Here is a 26,218-nt window from a genome sequence, read left to right as displayed (position 1 = left end):
TGTTAAAGCAACACGTATGATAAAAGATTCTGTTTAAAGTAAAATGCTTATATTTCAATCAAAATCTATATTTTTGTATTTTTTACCGATCCACTTCATTATGCAAATCAAAAGAAAATCGATGGGAAAACGTTTGTTTTGCCCTTTTCTCCACATTTAAAAATTAATTCTGATAAAATAACAGTTTTTTAAGGGATTTATGCATTAATCATAATGAAAAGCAGTTTAAGGTAGATTTTAATGATTTTTCTAAATAAGAAATAATTGAAAATAAGAAATTCTATCCCTATCACTTTAGAGGACAGCTGCCGACTCGCAGTCTTATGGATGAAGCTAAATACATGTTAAAGATAAAAATTAGCATGAAAAGTATACAAAAATGTTTTTTGATGTGTTTTAAAAAATCCATTTTAAAATCTTGATTTTGAGTATGATGGCCTTTAAGATGCTCTTACTGGTGGTGATGGTGAGCTAAATGTTATCAAAGTGCATGCCCATGATAAAAACTTATATATTGAACTATGGTTCAATTTTTGTAGTCATAGCAGCCTCCAGCCAAGCAATATTAAAAAAGAAAAAAATTGCAATTTTAATTACTAAAATTCATAAAGTAAATAATGTAGTTTTTAGATAAAAGTTATATTTCATGTCGAGAGGCTCCACTGGAGGCTTGCTATTACTACAAAAAAGGTACATAGGTTAATAGACAAGTTGTTGTAATGGTCATGTACTTAGATAACATTTAGCTCACCTTCACCACCAGTAAGAGCATTTTAAAGGCCATCATCCTCAAAATCAAGATTTTAAAATGGATTTTTTTAACACATCAAAAAACATTTTTGTATACTTTTCAGGGTAGTTTTTATCTTTAACATGTATTTAGTTTCATCCATAAGACTGGGGGTCAGCGGCTGTCCTCTAAAGTGATAGGGATAGAATTTCTTTTTTTTCAATTATTTCTTATTTAGAAAAATCATTAAAATCTACCTTAAACTGTTTTTCATTATAATTAATGCATAAATCCATTAAAAAATTGTTATTTTATCAGAATCATTTTTTAAAAGTGGAGAAAAGTGCAAAACAAACGTTTTCCCATTGATTTTCTTTTGATTTGCATAATGAAGTGGATCGGTAAAAAATACCAAAAATATAGATTTTGATTGAAATATAAGCATTTTAATGTAAAAAGAATCTTTTTCTTTTATCAAACGTGTTGCTTTAACAAATAGAAACAATGTACTGTAAAGCTGTACACTTATGGACTACCGTAGACAAAATATCCAGGAAAATGTAGATTGCATAATGAAGTGGTTCTGGGTTTATTATAACCTACATTTTCTTCTCCCTCCCTGTAATATCGAGACTTTGTATTAGATTTAATTTTTTAAGAAAACCTGTTATAAGAATGATTAATATGGATTTTGTGGTATTAAAATAGAAGAATTTTATTGTGATGAATCTATCAAATTAAATATCATGAACAAAATGCTGTGATGAATACGTTTAAATTATATTAGTATTACCATAAGTGCCAATTTAAGTAATATATTATAGATCTAAAAATGTCTGAACCCATAACCTTGGTTTCTTTTCTTCCTTCTGATAAACCATACAGCTGTGGTTATTGTAAGGTAGAAATATTTTTGTACAAAGTCTAGCCATATACTTTCAATAGTTGGTTGTCTTTATTGTGAATTGTGGAAGAGGCATTTATCCCCATCTGTAGGAGCATATAATTATATTAAGGAGGAGGGTAGTTTATCTGATGGTATGTGGGCACACTATATGTCTGTAGGAGTATATCTATATATAATTATATTAAGGAGGAGGGTAGTTTATCTGATGGTATGTGGGCACACTATATGTCTGTAGGGGTATATCAACATATAATTATATTAAGGAGGAGGGTAGTTTATCTGATGGTATGTGGGCACACTATATGTCTGTAGGAGTATATCAACATATAATTATATTAAGGAGGAGGGTAGTTTATCTGATGGTATGTGGGCACACTATATGTCTGTAGGAGTATATCAACAGCTTATTGATAAAGGATGGAGAAGAAGTGGAAGGTAAAATACTTATTTTCTAGAAATAGAGATAGTTTTGGTTTTTGATTTAAATTGTCATTGCATTTTGATAAATAAAATGTTTTTAATGTCCAATAGCGCTCTCCTAATCCTTAATTAACCTAACCTATCCTGAAAACAGCAAGAAAATACATTTTTAAATGTTTATTTATGTTTCTGCAAAATTCACAAATCAATAGGTATTTATTTTTTTCTAACTTATTCAGATTAAGTTCAGTTATCCTTGGTATTTTGTAAAAAAATTACTTTTAAACTTGTAATACTTATTATATTTGTAGATATGTGTACAAGCCTATTATGGACAAAACATGTTGCCCACTCTACACAATTAGGAAAATTCATTAATCATCAAAACAAACACTTTTTGCTGCACACAAATATTAGGCTAGCCAGCAAAAAGAGTTACGTTTCTATTGTTTTGGAAAACATAATGTTGCTTTAGAGCAAAATTGCTCTGTTGTTTATTTCTTTAAATATTTATCAATAACAAATATTTGTTTTTTAATGCCAACATTTCACAAGTTCAATTATATCCATAAGAAGAGCAGCAATAAAAGATTTTTGCATTAATATAAAACTTTGTATCCAAGTTTTATTGTTTAATTAGAGGTTGCGTCCCTAGCCTCTAAGTGCTTTATATCCGTAGATGGGTGGAAGGGCAAAAAATGGTTTAAAACCATCCTAAGTCTTTAATTGAAATAAATGTGAAGAATTTTAACAATCTGTTCACTAATGAGAGAGAATACTAACGGACAAACAAAAAACCTTACTGATTTGTAAAACAGAAATACTTAGGTATTTAATTTCTAAAAATTTACTTTCATTTAATTAATGGATGTCATACAAAAGATGTGAGGCTAGTAGATTTCAACCAACCAAATCCCAAAAGAAAGTGGCCAAAAAAGTGAGGAACTTTTTACTGCGAGGCTCTAAAAAGTTTGGGGATGAAGAACCAAATTCCAATGATACTCCTAAAGAAGATAACAAGGACGAAAAAGCTGACACTAACCCAACTAAAACTGGAGAAACATCAAAATCTAGTCAATCAAACTGTGATAAAAACAATAAGAAGGACACAGATCTTTCAGGTGACGTTGATATGGATAGAAAGATACTTGGTCTCAAGAAAGCTAAAATCCGCCGCCTTGAAAGAAGACTGGAGAAAAAAGGATTTTCTAAAGATTGTAAAAAGCTGACAGAACCTAAAAATAAAGGTAATATTAGTAGGTATTATTTTTATGAACTCTTTCCCATTTTAAAAATTCATATATCTTGATTAAGATTTTAGATTTTTTGCATCAAATTCAGAATGCATATTTCAAACATTCTTCAATCTTAAAATGGAAAAAGAAAATAGACGGGGACAAATATTTTTGAAGAAAAATTTTAAGATTACACACTTAAAATCAATAGGTATTCTATTAAATTTTTTAAAATATGGAAATGATAGGGATAGGACAATGCCAGAAAGTCCGACTAAACCTCAAACTTCTGGTGTTTTACATCTTTAATATGCTATTAAACCGACATAATTGTCTTTTTAAAAACAGATTAATAGATCCGGATAAATTTTAAATATTTATTGTAGCTTTTTTGCGGCAGCAAATATTTTCTTTTTCTTCAAATAATATGTCCCTTTCTTTGTAAACAAAAAAAGTGGAATCCATTTATTATTCTGAAGTTTTGACAATGTAATTTTAGAGAAGGTTGTTTCAGATTTGATTCCTAGTTTACAAACAGCCACAGATTTACTTAATCATTATTCTAATTTTAGAAAAGAGACTATCAGATTTACTTTCTAGTTTACAAACAGCCACAGATTTACTTAATTATTATAATTTTAGAGAAGGGACTATCAGATTTACTTTCTAGTTTACAAACAGCCATAGATTTACTTAATTATTATAATTTTAGAGAAGGGACTATCAGATTTACTTCCTAGTTTACAAACAGCCACAGATTTACTTTATTAATATTATAATTTCAGAGAAGGAACTATCAGATTTGGTTTACAAACAGCCACAGATTTACTTAATTATTATTTTAATTTCAGAGAAGGGACTATCAGATTTACTCCCTAGTTTACAAGCAGCCACAGATTTACTTTATTATTATTATAATTTCAGAGAAGGAACTATCAGATTTACTTGGTTTACAAACAGCCATAGATTTCCTTGATTTACAAACAGCCACAGATTTACTTAAGGGGGGGTTTTTTAATGCAACCATCTCGTAATCAATGATTAAATGGCACTTAGAATTCGAATTTCGATCTGAAATTGTGCATGAATAATCCTTGGTAGGTCTTTTTTCCCTAAATCGAACAAAAAGTTGGAAAAGTAATGGCTAACGGCTGGCGGCTTAGCTGTTTTCCCATTTTTTTGCTATCTTAAGAGCATATTAGTCACGAAACCTATCTCCACATAATACTTTATCTCGCTCTAAAACCTTATCAAACGGTTCTAGCCGGTTGCTATTGGTACTAGAAATTTAAAAAACTGTTATTGCTATCATTTAACATGAATTAAACCAAAAATATGTTTTAAAAAGTTGATTTCTACGTAATTAATGATGAATTTGCCCTGAAAATAGGCAAAAAACGGCTAAACGGCTAAGCCGCCAGCCGTTACTTTTCCAACTTTTTGTTCGATTTAGGGAAAATAGACCTACCAAGGATTATTCATGCACAATTTCAGATCGAAATTCGAATTCTAAGTGCCATTTAATCATTGATTACGAGATGGTTGCATTAAAAAACCCCCCCTTATTATAATTTTAGAGAAGGGACTATCAGATTTACTACCAAGTTTACAAACAGCCACAGACTTGCTTAATGCCTCAGTTTCCCAGGTATTATGTTATGTAATCTTAAAATCTGCAGAGTAAATTTTGTATTGAAGCAACAATAGTGTTTTAGAATTAAAGTAAAGAATAGAGAAGGGGGCATGAGCTATATGTAACTCTACCAACAGGATGGGGTTCTTGTCCCGATTCTGTAATGTCTTTTTGAAACCAGCTAATAGAGCCGGAAATTTTATTACAGTCCATACAAAAGAACAGAATTAAACTTGCTAGCAGTCGAAAAGGGTCTGAATCACTTGGGCCATGTTACATGTTGCTGTCTGGATTACAAAAACATCTATACTTGTACATTTATTGTTCTAGATTCAGAATTGTACATTTTACTAAACTTTGTACCTATTAAAACTGTCATTATTCCAATGTTTAACATTACTTTTTTTAGGGAGGAGATGAATTTAAACACAAGCTAGAACTAAGATTAATAAAGGCTGACCAACAAGATGCTCAATTTCAACATTATTTTCAGGTAGAAAAAAACTATTATTTATAAAAAGAAATTGTCTAAATGTGCCAAAGTCCTAGGTATATCTAGAATATAAAACTAACATCTCAAAATTTCTCATTGCAGAATCGTGAAGTTACTTTGGCAAAATTGAAATATGTTTTGCTAATTTCTTTGCTGTTTAATGAACTTTTTCTCTCTTTTATTTACGGTTTTTTACTTCACTTTTTTTTTGTATGATGTATGGTTTTTTCCATTGTCGTTTTAGTTCCACTTTTCAAATTTTTTCGCCATGAGCATGTAACAACCAATATTTAGAGTAGCTTCGCATCCAAGTATTAAAAATATACCATTTTTGAAAACTACTACCTAAAATATATTAATACCTTAAGGAATCATTTGAAGTATATAAGAAATACCAGATGAAAATCCACAACGATCCTGAAGGGGATTGTGATGAAAGGACGTTTAAAAGTAAGTTTTAATAATTAATACCTATATTATAAAAGTAACAAGATGTCTGTCTGTCTGGTGTACCGAAGGATCTAGTTAACCGCTGAATCCCGTATGGTTCTCCCTTTGTAGTGAAGCTTCTCATAGGTCCAGAGAAGGTGTATTACTATTTTCTACTTTTTCTATAAAAATATCTGTTGAAATATTTGAGTAAATAACAGTGTTTTTTTGAATAACCTACTACTAAAAATATTTGATTATCATATTAATTTGGCAGTAAAACTTTTTGTTCAGGATTTTTGTGCAATTCCCCACTGAAGTACCAGTCAAGTGGCGGAAGTAACAGTGTTATACTGGGTGCTTTCCATCAACATTATATTTTAGGTAAACTATTTATACAGAAGAGAAATATTAATTTCTTTTCTTTACAATTTAAGTTGTATGTTGGATTCCGGATTTGTCCATGATCTAATTTAATTGGGATTCCAAAAGACCACTTAATAACACATACAATTAAAGCCCTTACTTGAAGCAAGTAGTGGAATTTGATTCTAAACTTGAATCAAATTTTGCCTAAAGTACTAAATTACCATGTTTATATTTAGATGGAAAGATTATAGCAGTAGCTGTGTTAGATGTTTTACCAGGTATATTAAACTTTTTTAAAGATTTTAAAAGACAGCCTTTTGTAAAATAAATTCTCTCTTAACTAATGGACCTACCAATTTTCCCTGTATACTATGTAAATTTGGTATTCTTAGATAAGATCTTAAAAATTATTTTGGGTAGGGTAAGTTGACCCAGCCCAAAAATATCACCTTCCTTCCCCCCCCCCCCCCCCCAGGAAAAGTAGCCCCCCACCAAACCCTTTCAAGTCCCTTGTCGACTGAACTAAATAAATTTGAACTAGGGTCAGGGGTTAATTTTTGTTTATTTCTTTTCGGTTAGGTTTCATTGAGTATTAGAAAGTCCGCACGGGTTAGGCATAGTACCAAAAATATCACCTCTCCAGTATTTTATTTACTTTAAAAAGAAGGAGAGGGGGCAGTTATCAGTGCTCAACAGGCATTGTGTGTGAAAGCACAAAGATATCATTTTAACTTCAATTTTTCTACTTATCTTAAATATTTCAGCTTGTTTCTACTTTTTTGTTTGTAATTGTTTAGATTGTGTATCTTCTGTGTATTTTTACTACGATCCAGCCTTTTCATTTCTGTCTTTGGGAACTTACTCTGCTATCAGGTAAATTTAATATCTTGACACCTATATTTAATTTCAGTAATAATGCAACTTTTATAAAGCTTTTAATGTCATAATTCCGAGTTTTGTAAATAGAAAACAACTTAGATTTTCTCACTTTCCTTGTATGATGTGCTTCTGAAGTTTAATGTATAGATTCCAGGGCTCGGTCGAGTGTAAGCCTAGTGAAATCGTCCTATTATAACTATAAATTCAGCTGAATGTCTAAACCTATTCCTAAACAGACAATTCTTCTATTCAAAGGGGGGAGGCGGATGTGCCACTTTTTGAAACCAAAAGTAAAACGTGCATGATCTCAGCCCATAAAAGAGTTACAGCTCCCGCCGAAAACAGCTGTTTCCCGCCGAATTATTTTTTGCCTTTTCTCGCCATAATAGATAATTTTCAATCATCTGAGATAATCTTTTTTTTTCATAAAAATTTCGCTTATATTTTCACTTGACACTTGTAAGATTTTACACTTGCCATTTTTTTTAATATTGACATATTTGAAATATTTCAAGTGTCACGTGAAAATATAAGGGAAATTTTTATGGGAAAAAAAGGTTTATTTCAGATGATTGAGAACTGTCTAATTTGGCGAAAAAAGGCAAAAAAAAATCGGCGGGAAACGGGATACGACGTTATTTATGACCTGCTTTAAAATTGGAATAAAAAACTTATCTCCAATTGCCATATCTCTGTCTCTCAGCTTTAAAGCTAGACATGATAATAAAATAACAATATAAATGGAATATCAAATGAGGAACAAAGGAAATAGTTTATGATTATGTTATGTATGATTCTTATATTATGTTTGCCAGTATTATGTTTATTTTACATTACATAAAGAGGACTGTTTTGTCCATGAGTAGCGAAATAACAACAAAATAAGTGGATGTTTCTGTGCACCATTACTATTAGATTTCGTTATGAACTTATAGGCCATTGGATCAACAAACATTCACTAGTTACAGAGTATCTGCGGTACTAATATATGAGGTTTTAATTCAATTAATGTATATGATTATTATTCTATGGTTACTATACCTAGATATTATCTATATTATATATTCTATGTTGTAGAGAGATCCAACTATGTGTAGCACTGGGTAGAAAGTATTATTCTATGGTTAATATACCTAGATATCATCTATATTATATATTTTATGTTGTAGAGAGATCCAACTATGTGTAGCACTGGGTAGAAAGTATTATTCTATGGTTAATATACCTAGATATTATCTAAATTATATATTCTATGTTGTAGAGAGATCCAACTATGTGTAGCTCTGGGTAGAAAGTATTATTCTATGGTTACTATACCTAGATATCATCTATATTATATATTTTATGTTGTAGAGAGATCCAACTATGTGTAGCACTGGGTAGAAAGTATTATTCTATGGTTAATATACCTAGATATTATCTATATTATATATTCTATGTTGTAGAGAGATCCAACTATGTGAAGCTCTTGATAGAAAGTATTATTCTATGGTTACTATACCTAGATATCATCTATATTATATATTCTATGTTGTAGAGAGATCCAACTATGTGTAGCACTGGGTAGAAAGTATTATTCTATGGTTACTATACCTAGATATTCTCTATATTATATATTCTATGTTGTAGAGAGATCCAACTATGTGTAGCTCTGGGTAGAAAGTAGGGTTGGGCCGGATATCCGGTGTGGCCGGATATCCGGCCATTTTCAATATCCGGCCGGATACCGGATATTAAAACTATCCGGCCGGATATCCGGCTGTATAATTTTTTATACTTTACACCAAAAATCTCTGCTTTTTAAAATTTTTAATGGCTATAACTTTCTTATTATTGAAGCTAGATGAACATTTTTTATCTTTATGTTTATCTTTATGTAAATTTATATAAGATTTCTGAAGAATTTTTTTTTGCTACTTTAATATATGGTAATTTGGCCGGTTATCCGGCCGGATATCCGGTAATTTGGCCGGATAACCGGATATTTGCCGGATATCCGGCATTTGAAATCAGCCGGATATCCGGTATCCGGCCAAAAAGTATCCGGCCCAACCCTAGTAGAAAGTATTATTTTATGGTTACTATACCTAGATATTATCTAAATTATCTATTCTATGTTGTAGAGAGATCCAACTATGTGTAGCTCTGGGTAGAAAGTATTATTCTATGGTTACTATACCTTGATATTATCTAAATTATATATTCTATGTTGTAGAGAGATCCAACTATGTGTAGCTCTGGGTAGAAAGTATTATTCTATGGTTACTATACCTAGATATTATCTAAATTATATATTCTATGTTGTAGAGAGATACAACTATGTGTAGCTCTGGATAGAAAGTATTATTCTATGGTTACTATACCTAGATATTATCTAAATTATCTATTCTATGTTGTAGAGAGATCCAACTATGTGTAGCTCTGGGTAGAAAGTATTATTCTATGGTTACTATACCTTGATATTATCTAAATTATATATTCTATGTTGTAGAGAGATCCAACTATGTGTAGCTCTGGGTAGAAAGTATTATTCTATGGTTACTATACCTAGATATTATCTAAATTATATATTCTATGTTGTAGAGAGATACAACTATGTGTAGCTCTGGATAGAAAGTATTATTCTATGGTTACTATACCTAGATATTATCTATATTATTAAATTCTATGTTGTAAAGAGATCCAACTATGTGTAGCTCTGGATAGAAAGTATTATTCTATGGTTACTATACCTAGATATTATCTATATTATTAAATTCTATGTTGTAAAGAGATCCAACTATGTGTAGCTCTGGATAGAAAGTATTATTCTATGGTTACTATACCTAGATATTATCTGTATTATATATATTCTATGTTGTAGAGAGATCCAACTATGTGTAGCTCTGGGTAGAAAGTATTACTACATGGGTTACTATACCTAGATATTATCTAAATTATATATACTCTATGTTGTAGAGAGATCCAACTATGTGTAGCTCTTGGTAGAAAGTATTATTCTATGGTTACTATACCTAGATATTATCTATATTATATATATTCTATGTTGTAGAGAAATCCAACTATGTGTAGCACTGGGTAGAAAGTATTACTACATGGGTTACTACATCCACTCCTGTCATAAAATGAGGTATAAAGTTGATATTGGCGTGTAATCAGATTTATGGCGTAATTCATTTCCCTACACACTAACTATTAGAGTTAGTTTATAATCTTTTTTTTTGTTGCATGGTTATTTTACAAGTATGTGTTGTTGGATTGTCTGTCTGTAATGATCGTTTGACGTCACACATTGAATGTCTCTAACAGAAAAGTTATTTCAAATTAAATATTTTTATTTCTGATCATTTTTGACTGATGGAATAGTTGGAGGCTGATTAGGTATAATCTTTTTCCTAAAAGTTATGAAATGAAATCAACATTAAAGTTCAGATGGGTCTAATCTAATTTCGTCTAATGCTTCACCATATGTAATGTTACTGTTTGTAAAGAATTAGGGATGGAGGGTTCAATAATGGTTTATTTAATCTACGAACCATTTTTTCTCATAAAATTACCAGAGAGAGAAAGGACAATGGGCTGTTTAATACGCTACTCTCCAAAGTTTTATAATAGCGTTTTCTAATTCGTTGGCTTAACTTTGGAGACTTAAAGTAATTTATGATTGGTTGGATCATTAAGTTGAGTGTTCAAACTTTTCAACCACTTCATTTCTATCTACATAAGGGATAGTTTTGTTTATCATAATTGGGGATGTACATCAATTTATCGGCCATTGTCTTATCCCTTTTGATCCCTGTAAGTTCACATATAATAATTTGTTGGTAAATTAATCCTCCTTTATCCCTGGGGGGTAAGAGTAGATGAAGAAAGAGGATCGTATATTTAATCTTGAAGAAGAAAAGAATGTTTTCAACATTGTCCACAGCAGGGGGATAAGATTTATATTCGGAACAAAAATAACAATTAATCAATCCATGATATTTCTGTCATTAATTGTACAATTAATTACCAAAAGGAAGAAAATCTAATAAAAAGCAGACCATTTGTTGTTTTTGATTGGCGGAAAAATTAATTCTAAACAGTTATTCTTCAAATTCCATCTATAAATGTCTTAGGTTATTCTATAAAAATGTAGATTTTACCTAAATTTTCTATTTGAAATCTTAATCTATCATGAATAACCAAATGTCTTTTATAATCTTTATCTTTTACTTTTTCCCGACATTTTTTCTACACATGCTACAATTTCAAGAATTTTTTAATCTTTGACAAAATGGTATAAACTGCATTGCTCTTTATATAATTTTTTTTTATCAAATTCTTAATATTGATCGGTTTCGTTCCTAGTAAAGCTTTTTTTTTATTACAAAAAGCTTAAGATTTAAGCTTGAGTCTAATCTTGTTTACCTTATTATAGATAGTATTTCTATTCTGCCTTAGAAAGTTAATAATAGTTTGGAGGTATTAAGGATTGTAGATTAATTTTACTGTCATTGTCTTCTAATGCATATGATAAACAAAAATTGATATTTGTTTTTGTGAGTAGATCTATTCTTTATATTTATTATTATAAGTATTGCATATTTTAGATACAAGGGCAAGTATTACCCAAGTGAGCTGTGTTCCCCCACCTCATATAGATGGCATCCCATTGAGAAGTGCATCCCATACTTGGACCAGGACAAGTTTACCACTTTTGAAAAAGGTACACGACAAAACTTTCAGCAAAAATTGTTCCTTTGATTTTAAAATGGATTTCGATAGTTCTTTTTTTACAATTGTATGAAACAATGTACGAAAAAGATACATCGATATGGGGTTTGGTGTTTAAAATTTTTAAAAGCACCTCCTATAAATGGCATCCCATAGAGAAGTGCATCCCCTACTTGGACCAGCACAAGTTTACCACATTTGGAAAAGGTACACGACAAAACTTTCAGCAATAATTGTTCCTTTGATTTTAAAATGGATTTCGATAGTTCTTTTTTCACAATTGTATGAAAAAATACATCAATATGGCGTTTGGTGTTTAAGATTTTTAAAGCACCTCATATAAATGGCATTCCATTGAGAAGAGCATCCCATACTTCGACCACAACAAATTTACCACTTTTGAAAAAGGTACACAACAAAACTAACCAAAATTATTGATTTGACTTAAAATGGCATTCGATATTTATTTTCTTTCTTTCAAAATTATATGGAAAAATGTACAAAAATTACAGAGGTTCGATGCTTAACTTCACTTTTAGTGACTTTCAAATGGCGTCCGATGTTAATTCTTAGAAGCAAGGTACAAATAATGCTTAAGTAGGATTTAGAGTAATTAAATTCTTTAACATGCATAAGTATAAACTTAAGAGTTCTTTAGAAGTAGTAAAAATCGCAATTAGAATTAAATACCAGAAATTGGAAGGCTGGTCATGGACGTCCAAACTTTTTATTTTTTGTTTTGAGGTAGGATAAGTGAGGGGGTTTCGAAGGTTTTTGGGGGAGTAGGGTAATCTAATATATTTTTCGAAATTTGAGGTGCTAAAATTAGGGGTTTCAAAGTTGAGGGGGGGGGGGGGAACACCACTTTACCCCCCTTGGACGTCTATAAAGGTTGGTATTCCGGGAAAAGTGGCATATAAAATATATTTGGATGGAAAAAATAAACACCTTCATGACCCTTTATAAATGTTATTTCATTTTAATCAATATTTTCAGAGCCAGAGTTGATGGTAAAAAAGAAGAACTTGAACATGTCGAGAGTTAGATTATTCTTTGCAGGAGATATGCTTCTTTACAGGTAGATTTTAAAAAATAATGGTAACAACTAAGCAGGGAGGGAAAGGATATTCGACTGTTTATTACACTAGTCCCCAAAATTTCTATTAACGTTTTCTTATTCGTTTGCTTGCAACTTTGGGGACTTTTATTGATTTTGATTGGTTAGTTCATTAAGTTGGGTGTCCAATCGTTTCAACCACTAATTGTAATCTACAGAAGGGTTAATTTTGTATATCACCTTTTGGGATGTTTATCAATTTATCGTTCATTGTCATATCCCTTTAGATCCCTACAACTAAGTCCAATAGACTATAGTAGCAATGCTTTAAAAAGCATAACAAAAGTCATAACAAGACTATAATGTACTAAATATAGTTGATGTTTGTCTGTTTTGTATGATCTCGGAAACGGCTTTACTGACTTGTCTAAATTTTTAGGGAAGCTTGGTATTAATCCAGGGTATATTTTGGGATATTTAGCAAGGAAAGATGTATTTCCAATCTGAAAATTATCTTATATTTTTAATACCTACACTCCTTTTAAACAGTTTTTGATATTAAATATTGAGCTTATCAGCTTTTCCCATATGATATTGAATAGATTTTATGGACATTAAATAGATATTGAAAATGCATAGGATAGCAAAGTACATAATATTTTATAAGAAAGTATTGCAAAATGTTGAGTTGATTTTAAGTTTTTTTTACTGTTAATATCTAGCTAACCATTGAACCGATGAGTTTTCTACTTTAGGGACCCTTCCCATAAGTTCAGGGATGGTTTAGTTTATAAAGTTTTAGGTTGAAGTGTTTGGTATTAACCAATTTAACTTCTCTCTCTTCCCTAAAAGCATGGGGCTTAGCCGCTGAAGATTTTGTAAAGGAAATGGGAATAAAAATTGCTAAAAACGTTTAGACTTTTTCCTAGAGGTTTGGAATCAGCTTCCTTTCCATTGGATACAAAGCCTAGAAATGAACTTGAAACATTTTTTTTACTATCCGACTTGATTTTTATTTTATTTCAGCGAAGGATTTATGGAGACACTGTCCCGGAAGGGTCAGGCCAACCTGCGTGGATACTTTGATATCTGTGATAGTCTGGCAGAGAATATGATTGTTGTTGTCAATGAGGAAGAAGGGGACTCAGGTTTAGTATTTGCTATGTAGTTTTTTTTAAGTGGTTCTTTTCCTTTAAAGAGCCTAGATAGGGCCCTCCACCTTAATTTGAAATAAGAGGGTTGGGGTATTTTTTTTTCTCTAACCCCTGCGAGGGGAATTAATCCTGATGTTCTGTATCTAATTCAACCTAACCTTGCTTGACCTTTAAACACAAATACACGAAAAAACTATCCTTTCCCCCCTTTGAATTAAAAAAAAGGGGGGGGGGGCTTTGCTCGACAAGACTTTTATGGAAAAAACTTCATGCAAAGCTACTCTAGAAGTTGTTTTTGTAGGTAAATATTTCTGTATAATATTCTTGTCGAGTAAAAATTTCTAAATAAAATGATTTAAACAAAGGGAAAATAGAACATTTAAACAAATTAGGCTTTGTTCAAAGAAAAAAAAGTATAAAAGATTTTTAAAAATAGTACCTATGACTTTTTCGATGTTTGAATTATCTTTTTTATAAAAAAAAATAATCATTTATTTTGTTTTTAGATGACGAGTAGATGCGTTCAAAAAGTAGCAACATTTAAAATCAATCCTTGCTGTGTTACATATTAAGAAATCAAGATTTTAAATAAATTAAATTGCTTATTTGTGATTATAAAATAACATTGTGTATTCATATTAAGTAATTATTCTAAAGATAGTCAAAATAAAGATAATTAAATATAATTTTTTAATTACTCAAATCTTTCAGAATTGGTTAGTTAGAAAATATAAAATGTGTAAAAAGTGTAAAATGGTTAAACTATAAATACAATGCGCTTAAGTACTTTGGTATACATGCATAAGGTGGGTATGGAATTATAAAGGAAAATTATTATCTCAAGTAGATCAGCAATACTTACAATCTCAAATCGGTCGAAAAGCTTGGGCAAAAAGAATTTATAAAGCTGACTAACAAGATAACCTGATAAAAAACTTTGAGTACCAGTGTAATTTTTAGTCCAATGTTTTTCCCTCCCACCCTGAATTAATCTGGCGATGATATAAATAGCGTGAACTTCTTATAAGCAACCTGAAAAACTCCTATCGTCTATTTTACTGGACGTATGTCCTAATCCTTAATAGTAAAGACACAAAAAATGTTTGGGACCCATATGTGATAAAATTAATGAATGTACCTCTTAATAATAATAATCAAAACTCTTGGTGAAAAAGTTTCTTGCGAGTTTTCTCTTGCTGCGCGCAAATAAAACTCCCCTTTTCCAACCTACATCTTTTTGGGGTATTGGGGACACACAGGCACATTTCTATACAGACACAACCATGAAACTTTTCCTAAATATGTTAGTTGTACACTATGATATGAAAGCATGTGAGGGTAATAGGGTGTATTTTCATTTACGCGTAGACTTTCAGAAGAATAATATTTTCATCAAGTAGTGCAATAACAATCTTTTAATGAAAATACAGAAAATATTTAACTGAAAAAATAGTTAAAAGTTCTGTGCGTTAATTTCAAAAACTACTTTTTAGAAAACCTAAGTCTGTGCACATTTAATATCAATATTTTAATATTTAAAGTGATTTGTCAAAAAAAAAAAAATTGGGTTCCCATGCACTGCACCCCTTAATGTGTAACAATGATACTTAAACTTAACTTAATAATAGCAGAAAAAAATAGCCTAAAACCATAATCCGACTTCTTATTTTAATAAAATGAAAAAGACTAAAAACATCCCGGGTTATAAAAGAAGCTTCACTGTAAAGGAAAACCATATCGGTTCAGGATTAGCAATATCCTTCGATTAAAAAAACTTGCTGGTTTACATAAGAATTTTTTTGTTTGGTTCGCATGCACATCCCTTAATGTGTAACAATGATACATAAACTCAACATGTTACAAACTTAATTTTGTTTATCCTTAAAACTTTTAATACATATATTATAATATGGGTTGCGCCCCTAACCAAAATGAATATTTAAAACCTAGGGAGTAGGATGGCCTAATAAGATACCAAAACCTAATGGTACTGCGAATTTGGATTTCTGAAAAAATGTCATTCTCAGTACAGCATTTAAAAATAACTTGATTAAGATATTCTTTGTATTTCGATTTAACCTTGTTATAGAGCTATTTTCTTTGAATTTTATCTTTTGCTGTAAGATTATGGTACACGTGTGTTTTAAGACAGAAATATTCCTTTAAATATGGACAATTATGTCCATTTGTAGCGAATTCTTTCAAAACAAATATGTTTTAACATGAGACTAATCCTATACTATCCTATATTAAATGTATACTAGCGGCTTCGCCCCTAGCCTATAGGGGCTTTGCCTCAAGAGGTGATCAAAATATTTTGGCAAAATTCGTAAAATGACCAAGGAAATCTTCAGCAAAAAAGAAAGGACCAAGGAAATATTCAGCAAAAAAATGAGGGGGATTTTTTTTGTTTTTGGGGGGGGTTGGGGGTGTCTCACTCAGTGGGTATATTCCCTGAAGATTAGAATCCGATCGGTTCAGTGGTTACCAAGATCTTAAAGGGCGAATATAGGTTTGATATAATATGAGCTTATTTCAAAGGTGCCATTATATAGATTATAAAGAACTTAAAGACATTGACATATTTAACTGTATAAGTCTGTTTCTAGCCAAAAACCGATCCAATTCGTCGAAAGAATTACGTCATTTTGCGTAACCAATGTAGTTCCCTAAGAAATCCAAACATCACTGCATCACACAAGGCTGTGTCTGAGGGTTGAATTATAAAGCTTCTGTTCAATCATAGTCATAATGAAGAGGAAAGGATTTGACAGACATTGGATGCTGCAACTTTTACTTTTGATCAAATAAATTTATCATAAAATAATTTTGTAAAAGTACATTGAAAAAGTAAGGGCTGAACCACTAATTAAAAAAATATTTCAAAATTAAAATATTATTTTTTTGCTAAAAGTTGCATCATGTTTGTGTGTTTGTTTTCGTGTTACGTATCGTAATTAGGGTAAATATTTCATAAGGGATTAATCACAGATCCTCATAGAGAAAATAAATTTTAAAACGTATTATTTACCCTTGACGCCAGTGTTCTGGAGCCGGGAGCAGCAACATTTTTGGTTGAGCCGGATCCGGAGCCGTATTTTTCGTTAAAAAACGGCTCCGGACTAGCTAAAAATGATTTTTTAAAGTAATATTATAATTTGGCAATGGTCTATTTCCATATAATAAACTGAAAAACTATTGTTACTTAACAAATAAAAGCAAAATATTTTATATCATTTATTTTATTTTATCAAATTCAATAATGAAAAAAAATTGATATATTAATTTTAAGGTAGGAGCCGGAGCCGGAGCTGGAGCTGGAGCCGGAGCCAGAGCCGCATCAAAATTATACGGCTCCGGCACCCTGCTTGACTCTATATTTGAGGCACTCTTGCGTAAAATATTTTGACGGAAATTAAAAAATTAATAAAATAATATATAATTAAAACAAATAAACATCTAAATTATCATATAAGATACATGCTAATATAACTATCAAATTAATTTAAGAAAAATAGTGAAAAAAAGGTCTTATAATGGTTAAAAAAAACGATTTTGTTGACTATCTGATTTATCATATTTTGAAGTGAATGCATAAATTGTAAAATCTACTTAAGAATTTTTTTGAATTTTTAAATTTAGCATAGTTATTTTAAAAGTATGTAATGGCACCTTTCATATAAGCTCATATCATATTAAACCTATATTCGCCCTTTAAGGGACGGACAGACAGACAGACGGACGGACAGACATCATTATAGATGTATGAAGTATTAATTTTTTTGTCTGAATCAAAAGATCTCGGTAATTAATGGTCAACATTAATTTACTTTTTAGGTATGCCTAAGATTATCTAGAGATGGCTTTAAACTATTTTCCAGAGTCTAGGGGTTAAGCAACTATTAGGTTCTAAAGTAATAGGATGTTTTTATGTTTACAAATCTCGTTAACAGCTGGTCCGATCGTTTGACAGTTTTCAGGGAAGTTATTGAGTCCAATGCTTGCTTTTATGAGATAGGGAGGGGAGGGCGTCACTTCACCCTCCCTCTGAAAAATAATGTACTGACCAAAACAGATAACTTGCGGAGAGTAAGGATATATTTTTGCTGTTTAACGTAGTTTTAGCATAATTATCCATATTTGCAATGCGTATGCAGTAAGCATTGCATAATCTTTATCTAAAGCTCAGTGTAAAGAATAAAGATAATCATTTTAGTGCACTTTATCTTAGTCACAGTTCTCTTCAAGTAGAAGTCTGTAAATAATGGTTATTGCCTACAAAATCTTAGGCATTTTTATGTTTTTTTTTAATATTTTAAATTATTATTGTGTTTTGTCCATTGTCACTTCTTGTAGGACTTTTCACTCAAAGTGCCTATCGAGCACTGAAACTACCATCCCTTAATTTGAGGAGGTGGAGTAGGTAATTTTGCCTATGCTTAACCCCTCTGTAGGGGCCCATTTTTGCGGTGCGCTAACCCACCGGGGTACAAGGGGCCAAATATAAACCAACATAATCTAAACTAAAGAAAATAAAAACAACCCTCCCCATCCTCTTATTTTCAATTTTTTTAAAAATAAGGGCTCGAGTTTAGTGCTTAATAAGGTACTGAAAAGGAGAGTAAAAGCGCCCAACTTTTTTTTCAATAATATATTGACTAAGGATCTCTTTTCCAAGCTTTTCTACTAATGAATAACTTTGTTCTTAAAGAACAAACACGAAAACCTTTGTATGTAAAAGGATAGCTGTTGAAACAATCCCACTTCCTATTCAGAGAAACTGTGTCTTACATGCATGTACACTATACATATTACATTAAACATGCATGTGTGCAGTATAGTGCACCAGTTGTACAGAATAAATCTTTTTGCCAATCATGGTTGAAAGCTTTAAAGGGAGTGTACGAGGGATTGGGATTTAAGATTTAGCCAGACCTTGCAGTCAATATAAACTGACAATCCCTTTGATTGCACGTTCTTTCTCTTAAAAGTACCTTTTCCAGAAAGATTGTTTATTCATTGGGTGAAAATACATGTTATTTGCATCAACTACTTTACTTAAGTCTAACTTACATTAATTTCTTTTTGTCAAAGGTATTAGTAAAGTCAAAAGTTTTCAAAGTTACATAAGATAATTTTGTATTATAGTAACTTTAATACAGTATTTATAATGGAAGCTCTTAAAGTCCTGATTATTAATAAGATCTGATGGATAATCTTTTCATTTACAGTTGTTTTTGAGATCTTTAAAACCTTGCAAAATATCCTTTCTAACTTTAGCATAGTAGAGAGTTTCTTTATAATTTAATCGCAGGGTACTTTTTTACATGAATAGACAGAATCCTTTGAAGGTTAATATTTTACTAAATGGTAAATTAAGTATTCTCGATGTGTGCAAAATCTAGAATAGAAAAAAGCTAGAAGAACAAAAAAGTAAAAAAGAGAGGGGTAGGTTTCTGATAAAATCCGTAAAGTTTATGTGTAAAAAACAGTAGTAGAACGATAAAAATTTATGTTAACTTTTTTTAAAAAAATTTGTCTACAGTTTATTTCAATTAGGAATACACATATTTAGTGAATATTATCGTTCTACTACTATTTTTAAGCCTTAAAACACACACCTTTACGGATTCTACCAGAAACCTACCCCTCTCTTTATTTTTTAAACTTCACCAGCTGCTAGGAACATTTCAGACATGGATGAAGGAGACACCTTTAGAATACTGAAGGGATACAAATAATACATATAATAATATAAAAAGCTTTTAAAAATAAATTCAAATTTATTTTAGGGTTACTAGAAATTAAATGTGTTTATTTAAGATAATTAAGGGACATTAATTGGTTAAAAAGGATAAAAAAATCTTTTTTTGTATAAACATAATTCAATGTAAAAATATTTAATTTCTTTAAAAACTAAGTGCACTAATACTACATATAAGCATAAATAAATAACGAAGTTCTAACAGAGCTGAAGTTTTTTTTTGTTGTATGAAAGCATTGCTATATTCTCCATAAATCAAAAACATTGCATCAAATTGAATTGGCCATGGAATTCTCAAATGTTGCAAAACAGTGATTTATCTCTAGAGTTGTTTATGCCAGGGATGCAAGGGATACTGCATTAAAAATAGCATATATTGGATGGAAAGATAGGTTCTTCTTTCTCCCCCCCCCCCCCTATAATCAGATTTATTTTGTAGTGGTCTGAGTTTCTGAGACACACATTTTAAGTTAAAATACATAAAAACACAATCTGTTTCAGCCTTATATACTGCGAAAATGCACCAGAGAAAAAAACAAGTATGCTTCCACATTTCCAATAAGTTAAAATTAATATTTTATTTTTTGTATTGTATTCTTTTTACGCTATGCTATTGTACTCCAAGAGGCAGAAAACAATTACTTTAAAAATGATATTATACTAGCAGAATTATAAACTTGTAAATGTTCAAAAAAAAATAATTTTAAGAAAGACAAAGCAAATCCTTTAAATTTGTGATCTAGTGTAGTAAATTGATACCCCATACTAAATCTCTCCCCCGCCTGCTGCAGAGAGCATCAATTACTTGGCAGGACATTAAACTTAATGTTTCCTACTTTTCACCTTCTCTCCAACATCATTTATCTAGCAACCATCTTTTTTTTTGCAGGTTTAATTCTTATGCAGGAATTCATGTTTTTAATTGGTAAAGGGAGTTTTCAGATAATTATTCTATTTAATAGGTAGTCTTCTACAAAAAGATACCAATAGCAAATTTTCAAAATAATTTAAAAATTAATTAACTGACTAGGTATTGTCTTCTCCATATATGATTAGATTTAGTGACACAAAATTAAGGTATATTAGTATCTCCCTTCAACCAGCCGACTGAATATCACAAAAAGTATTTTAAGACTGGATGCATTTAAAGATAATTAAATGTCATTAAATTGAAAAATATACTTAAGTTAGTCTCTTTGTGTATAAGAATCTTGTGGAGTATCTTCGACACTATTAAGTAAAGTTAGTAGATACTATTTGGCTTAATTTAATTTAGGATTCTGGCAGATTAAATTAAAGTAACACAAAACAAACTCATAATTTTACAACAAAAAAAGAAATTTACTGGATCATCTTGATATTTTATTATTCTTGTATGTAGGTCTATTCTTAATATTATGTATTTGATACTCCTTTTATGATATATACATATAAAATATTTAATAAACTTCCTGCTGTAAAATGCACATAGGTTTATGTAAACAAGGATGACAATGTCTGTTTTACAAAGCTAATGTGAAGACATTGAAAGAAAAAGAAGAATCATGTTTTTATTCTATATATAGAAAGTGATAATCTAGAATTCAAGAAATTTTGGTGGATCTTTAGAACAAAGTTTAAAACTAGTTTTTTCTGTCTAATCTAGGAAATGTAGGTAGTAAAGACAAATTTAAAAAATGAATATTGGTTTAGAGAATGTGGTAATACTTTTCATAAGATCAGATAAAGATTTGGAGTGAGATTGTCTTTAAAAATTTTACATAAACAACACTAATAGGCAATTTACATTTCGCAAATTATGATATTTGGCAGATGTACCCATATGAATGAAGATTACTTTCCCTAGTTTATATACATTTAGTTCTCATTTGATTTGCCAAATGTAACCTAGTAATATGGCGTTCCTCTCTGGTTCTACATTGCTGAAACAAACATAGAATAAGAATCGTCCATGAACAAAATATAGAGAAGCTATGCTTTAATATTGCATCTGTTCTGCACCAACTAAGTTGATCTGAGCAAGCAGTATAAACTATAAACTATGTAATACTCTTATACCTGAAATATACAACTATCAACACCAGTTGAGGTGAAAGTGGTCATATAATAACCCCCCCCCCTCTCTGGCCTTTATTTTGTAAGAAAAATAGTATGTGGGGAGGAGATGAAAGGAGACATAAAGTTTGTCCTAGCTCCACAAACGCTGCAAAACAATCACAGGGTAAAAAAAGGAGTTTTGAGCAATTTTACAAAAAAAGACATCTTTTGGCAGACTTATGAAAAAAAACTGCTATAATGTGGTTTTTTGGTTATCCAACAGCAAAATCTAAGATTTTGCACACAAGTTTACTATCCACCTTAGCTAGTTACAGGGTGTCCATCCATGCTATTGCAGTACATACAAAGTAAATTTTATAGAGGTTACCCTTTATAGTTTTCAGCTCCTATGGTAATTTTTTTTTAAATAAAACAAGGTGTCTGAATACTTCTGAATAAATTGAATACTGTAATAAGTATCCTATATTACAAAACACACTATGCCAATTATACAATAATCTGGTATAACTAATAGAATGTAAAATTATGTGTACCTATAATACATGTGATATGAAGTAAAGTTTGCTAGAGGTCACCTTCTATATTATACAACACTATGGTATACACTTTAATTTACAAAGTAAACTTTGTTAGTATTAGTTCTACACACAGGGAGAGGAAAGGAAGGAAGAAGAGAGAAATTGTCAGGGATAAAAATCCATACTACACATACTAATATACACATTTGTTAGAAAAACATTATATATATGTTAATATACTTTATTTTGAAAGGGTATGGGGCGACAGTTCACTAATTATCACTATTTTTATGTTTAGATTTACATTAATATTATATTGCTTAAATATTGCTGGTTGAACTATTAATTATTTTAGAACCAAAGTGCTTTCTATCAATGGCCTACAAAGCACTGAACCCCACCCCTTAAGGAAATTGCCAAAAAATCAAATTTACACACATAAATTTAGTTATACCTTTCTGAAAATATATAATAATTATGTTAGAAACTAGCATACCTATTATAAAGTCTAGATTCTTTTTGAGTTTTCATTCATTTCTTTAAAAACATATAATCCTTTATTCCTGAATAAATTAGGTTTACGTTGCTCATAGTATAAACTACATATATTTGTACATCCTAAAGTAAACACTGGATTAGCTAAATTGAATCCAGCTATTTTGGAAAAGTCAAAGCTAATTAAAAGTAAACATACTCAGTTTACCCAGGTAAATTTCATATATGGACAAGAAATCAATGATGATTTGGAATGCAATTAATGAGACTTAAGCACTACTGGTGCAAAGATTTTATTATTATATACTCTGAGATAAAATTAAATGTTCAAATTATTTAGTGAAAAGATTTATTTTTGTTAAAAAAATTAATTTTCTAATCTAAGCTTTCAGTTTATGTAAATTCATTATACCTGTGCATAACAACACTGTATGAAAAGAGCTCAAAACCATTACATTACTATTCAGAGGAATTTTTGAAAAGCATAACAAAAAATAGTCCAGTGGTTTCAGACATATCTTCCTCTACATAAAAATCCATATAACTTTATAGTATAGATTGACTGTTTTATGAAAATTAGATGTTGTAGAAACTAGAAACCCATCATTTCAGCTATGTTATGTTGTGTAGTATATAGAATTTATTGAAATTCCAATATTTGCTCTGATAAAGTTGAACATGATGCACTAAACTCACTTCAGCCATACTAATCAGCAAGTACGTCCTAGGTCATAAAGGAATTTAAAGTTGAAGATCCAGTAAAATATGAACATATAAACTGATTGTTATCCAGTTTTAAACATCCAACAAGATGTTTAAAAATATTTAAAAATGAGGCTTTAAACTAAATGACAATTGAAAAAAAATTTAGTCCTAATTTTATGTTTCTTTTGAGTAAAGTTTTGGTTTTGAACTTATTACTCTAATTGTCTATTATTAATCTGTTGAATCTAAATATAGAAATAATTTGCTTTGAAAATTATACACTAAACCTTTCTAAAGTAACTAAATATATTGATGAGCAAACAATGATTTGTTTACCTTATGGTTATATGTCAACTTAATGTATCTTCCTAAGTATGTGTTCCAACCCAATGATATAGGGATATGTAAATGATTTGTTCACCTTATGGTTACATGTCAACTATAGATAATATGTTTACCTTATGTATCTTCCTAATTATGTGCTCCATCCAAGGTATATATGGATAAGTAAATATAACTAAACAAGTAATTTGAATCAAATAAATACTCATACATACCCATGCCTATATTACTGAGTCTACCCACTCTAAAGTGAAAAGAAACCATTAACCAAATTGGTGGTTATTGTACATTTATTATTATGTAAATTTATCTATATATGTTTCCAATATTTATATAAGTAGTATATGTTATTATTACTTACTTTTGGCAATTAAAGATAATATTTAATTTACTAAAAAAGGCTTAACTTGACTTCAAAGATCACAAAACCTATGATAAGGAGATAAAAGAATATTTTTGTAATATTAAAAGATATAATAATGCACTATTATTTTAATTATTATATTAACTCAAATCATTCTGTTTGTCAAAATAGTCTTTTACTGTTTTCAAAATTTTTCTAAACTAAATATTTATCAAGATGATTATTTTAAAGACCTATTACAATAAAGCCAGTCTTAACTTAATCTCTATAAAACATAATTTGAGGTGTGTAAAAGAATCTAGAGCTATGGACATAGTTGATCTTGTTTTACTAATATTTGCAGAGGTTAAGGTTTACCCTTGGGCAAGTATAAGATATTGGATATTTGTTCTCTTAGCATGGGTTTAACATAAGTTACAATCTATCATCATTTTTTAGGAGACTAGCTACTCTTTACTTACTTTATTGATATATTTTTTTTTATAATTGTTAGATCCACTAACAGTTAAGCTTATTCTAAAATTAAATAAATCCAGGTTTAAAACAAAATAAAAATAAGCTAATTCATTGGAAACAACAGAATTTTATTAAGAAACACCACTAAATTGTACTTACACAGCAATGACTTGTAGCCCCGTAGGGTTAGTGCATTGCAGAGCCTGGACCCATTTAAGGACTAGGCGTAGGGAAAAGAACTACCTTCTTTTCCTTTATTTTCAATTTTTTTTAATGTGGAGTTTTAGTGCTTAGTAGAAACTTTAAGGGTAAGCACCTAAGATACAACTTTTTTATTTTCGGAAATATTAAACAACTTTTTTCTTCAGTGATTATATCTTTTTTTGTTCTGTTATAAGGTTTGGATTGTGAAAATATCATAACATGTTTATTAAAAGGACACATTTAATTGATAAAAAATTTGACAGTAAATAAATAAAAATTCTCCAAGAAAAGAGGTCATTAGCTTTAATTTCCAGTTAAAGCTACTTCTTTCCAAAACTCTTTAGTTCTGTTTAGATCATTAACCTAATCTTTGTACACTTAAAATATCTGGGTTAGAAAATGTAAATAGAACAAGTCCATATGCACTTCTGAATAAGTTCATAAAAACAAAAACTTGAATCAAACTAGCGAACTCAAGATTGTAATTTAAGCTAATAATCAAGCGACGTCCAAGCTTTTATTTTGAGTGGGGTAAAATAAGGATTGATGCTGATAAACACCCATTTACTCCCACCCTGGGACGTCTATGTAGGAATCCATATTAATATGAAGTTGCGTAATCTATATGTCACAAATTTTAATCCTTTGGTTTCCGATACCTTTAACATACCACTGACCAATTTGCATTACCCAAGGGTTATTATTTTAATAAAAAGTAACATTTATCTTTTATAAACTATTTTCTGCACAAATACATACGCAAAAGCAATAACAAATCAAAATATAGAGTAGCTACACTGCAGAGAGATAACAATTATTTGTTTGCCATCACGTACTAGTTTTTTATGTTCTGTGAATTTCTTTGTTTGTTTCAAAAACGTTCTTCATTTTTATAAACTTTCATAAATTGATTTTCATTAAGTTTGCATAAAACCAGCAGTTTGTTTTTGCAAAGTTATGATTGTTAACCTAAAACACTAAAATACCATTTAACATCGACATTTTACAGCTTTTTACATAAAAAAAAACACCACTCTAATGGTCGTTATGCAAATTTTAAAAATTGCATATATCTGAAAAGTATGATTTTTCAATCTTGATATTTTAAAATAACATTTTCAAACACACGTCTTGTAAATGTAGTTTTTATTATTAAATAGAAAAAATATTATTAAAATTCTCTTCTTGGTACTACCCTTTCATACTACAGATATAATTAAAAGAAATATCTAAACTATTTTAATTGTATTATTCTTTACTAGCGGCTACGCCCCTAGAAGTCTCTAGGGG

At 30.1% G+C, this 26,218-nt stretch overlaps 2 protein-coding genes across 2 annotated transcripts in view; both read left to right on the top strand.

The window, feature by feature from the left end:
• The first annotated feature begins 1,329 nt into the window (after nt 1–1,329).
• Nucleotides 1,330–14,708, top strand: LOC145314144 (arginyl-tRNA--protein transferase 1-like). Its single transcript, XM_080153942.1, has 15 exons — nt 1,330–1,631; nt 1,978–2,072; nt 2,369–2,422; nt 2,940–3,304; nt 4,870–4,940; nt 5,335–5,418; nt 5,787–5,868; nt 6,142–6,231; nt 6,453–6,494; nt 7,014–7,089; nt 10,148–10,225; nt 11,688–11,803; nt 12,808–12,889; nt 13,895–14,016; nt 14,529–14,708. The coding sequence occupies exons 1-15, from the start codon at nt 1,563–1,565 to the stop codon at nt 14,537–14,539; spliced, it is 1,437 nt and encodes a 478-aa protein (XP_080010068.1). The 5' UTR covers nt 1,330–1,562; the 3' UTR covers nt 14,540–14,708.
• Nucleotides 14,709–14,731: 23 nt separating this feature from the next.
• The window catches only part of LOC145314143 (peroxisomal N(1)-acetyl-spermine/spermidine oxidase-like), a 31,137-nt gene continuing 19,650 nt past the window's right edge, over nt 14,732–26,218 (top strand). Inside the window, exon 1 of the mRNA XM_080153941.1 lies at nt 14,732–14,828. Coding sequence (XP_080010067.1) covers nt 14,796–14,828 — 33 coding nt within the window. The 5' untranslated portion in view covers nt 14,732–14,795. The remainder of the gene's footprint in view (nt 14,829–26,218) is intronic.

Source organism: Acartia tonsa, chromosome 3 (assembly GCF_053477335.1).
Source record: "Acartia tonsa isolate MP-2025a chromosome 3, ASM5347733v1, whole genome shotgun sequence".
In the NCBI taxonomy this organism is placed as follows: Eukaryota; Metazoa; Arthropoda; class Copepoda; order Calanoida; family Acartiidae; genus Acartia; species Acartia tonsa.
Note: the sequence above shows the minus strand (reverse complement) of the source record. Positions and strands in the feature narration are given on the sequence as shown.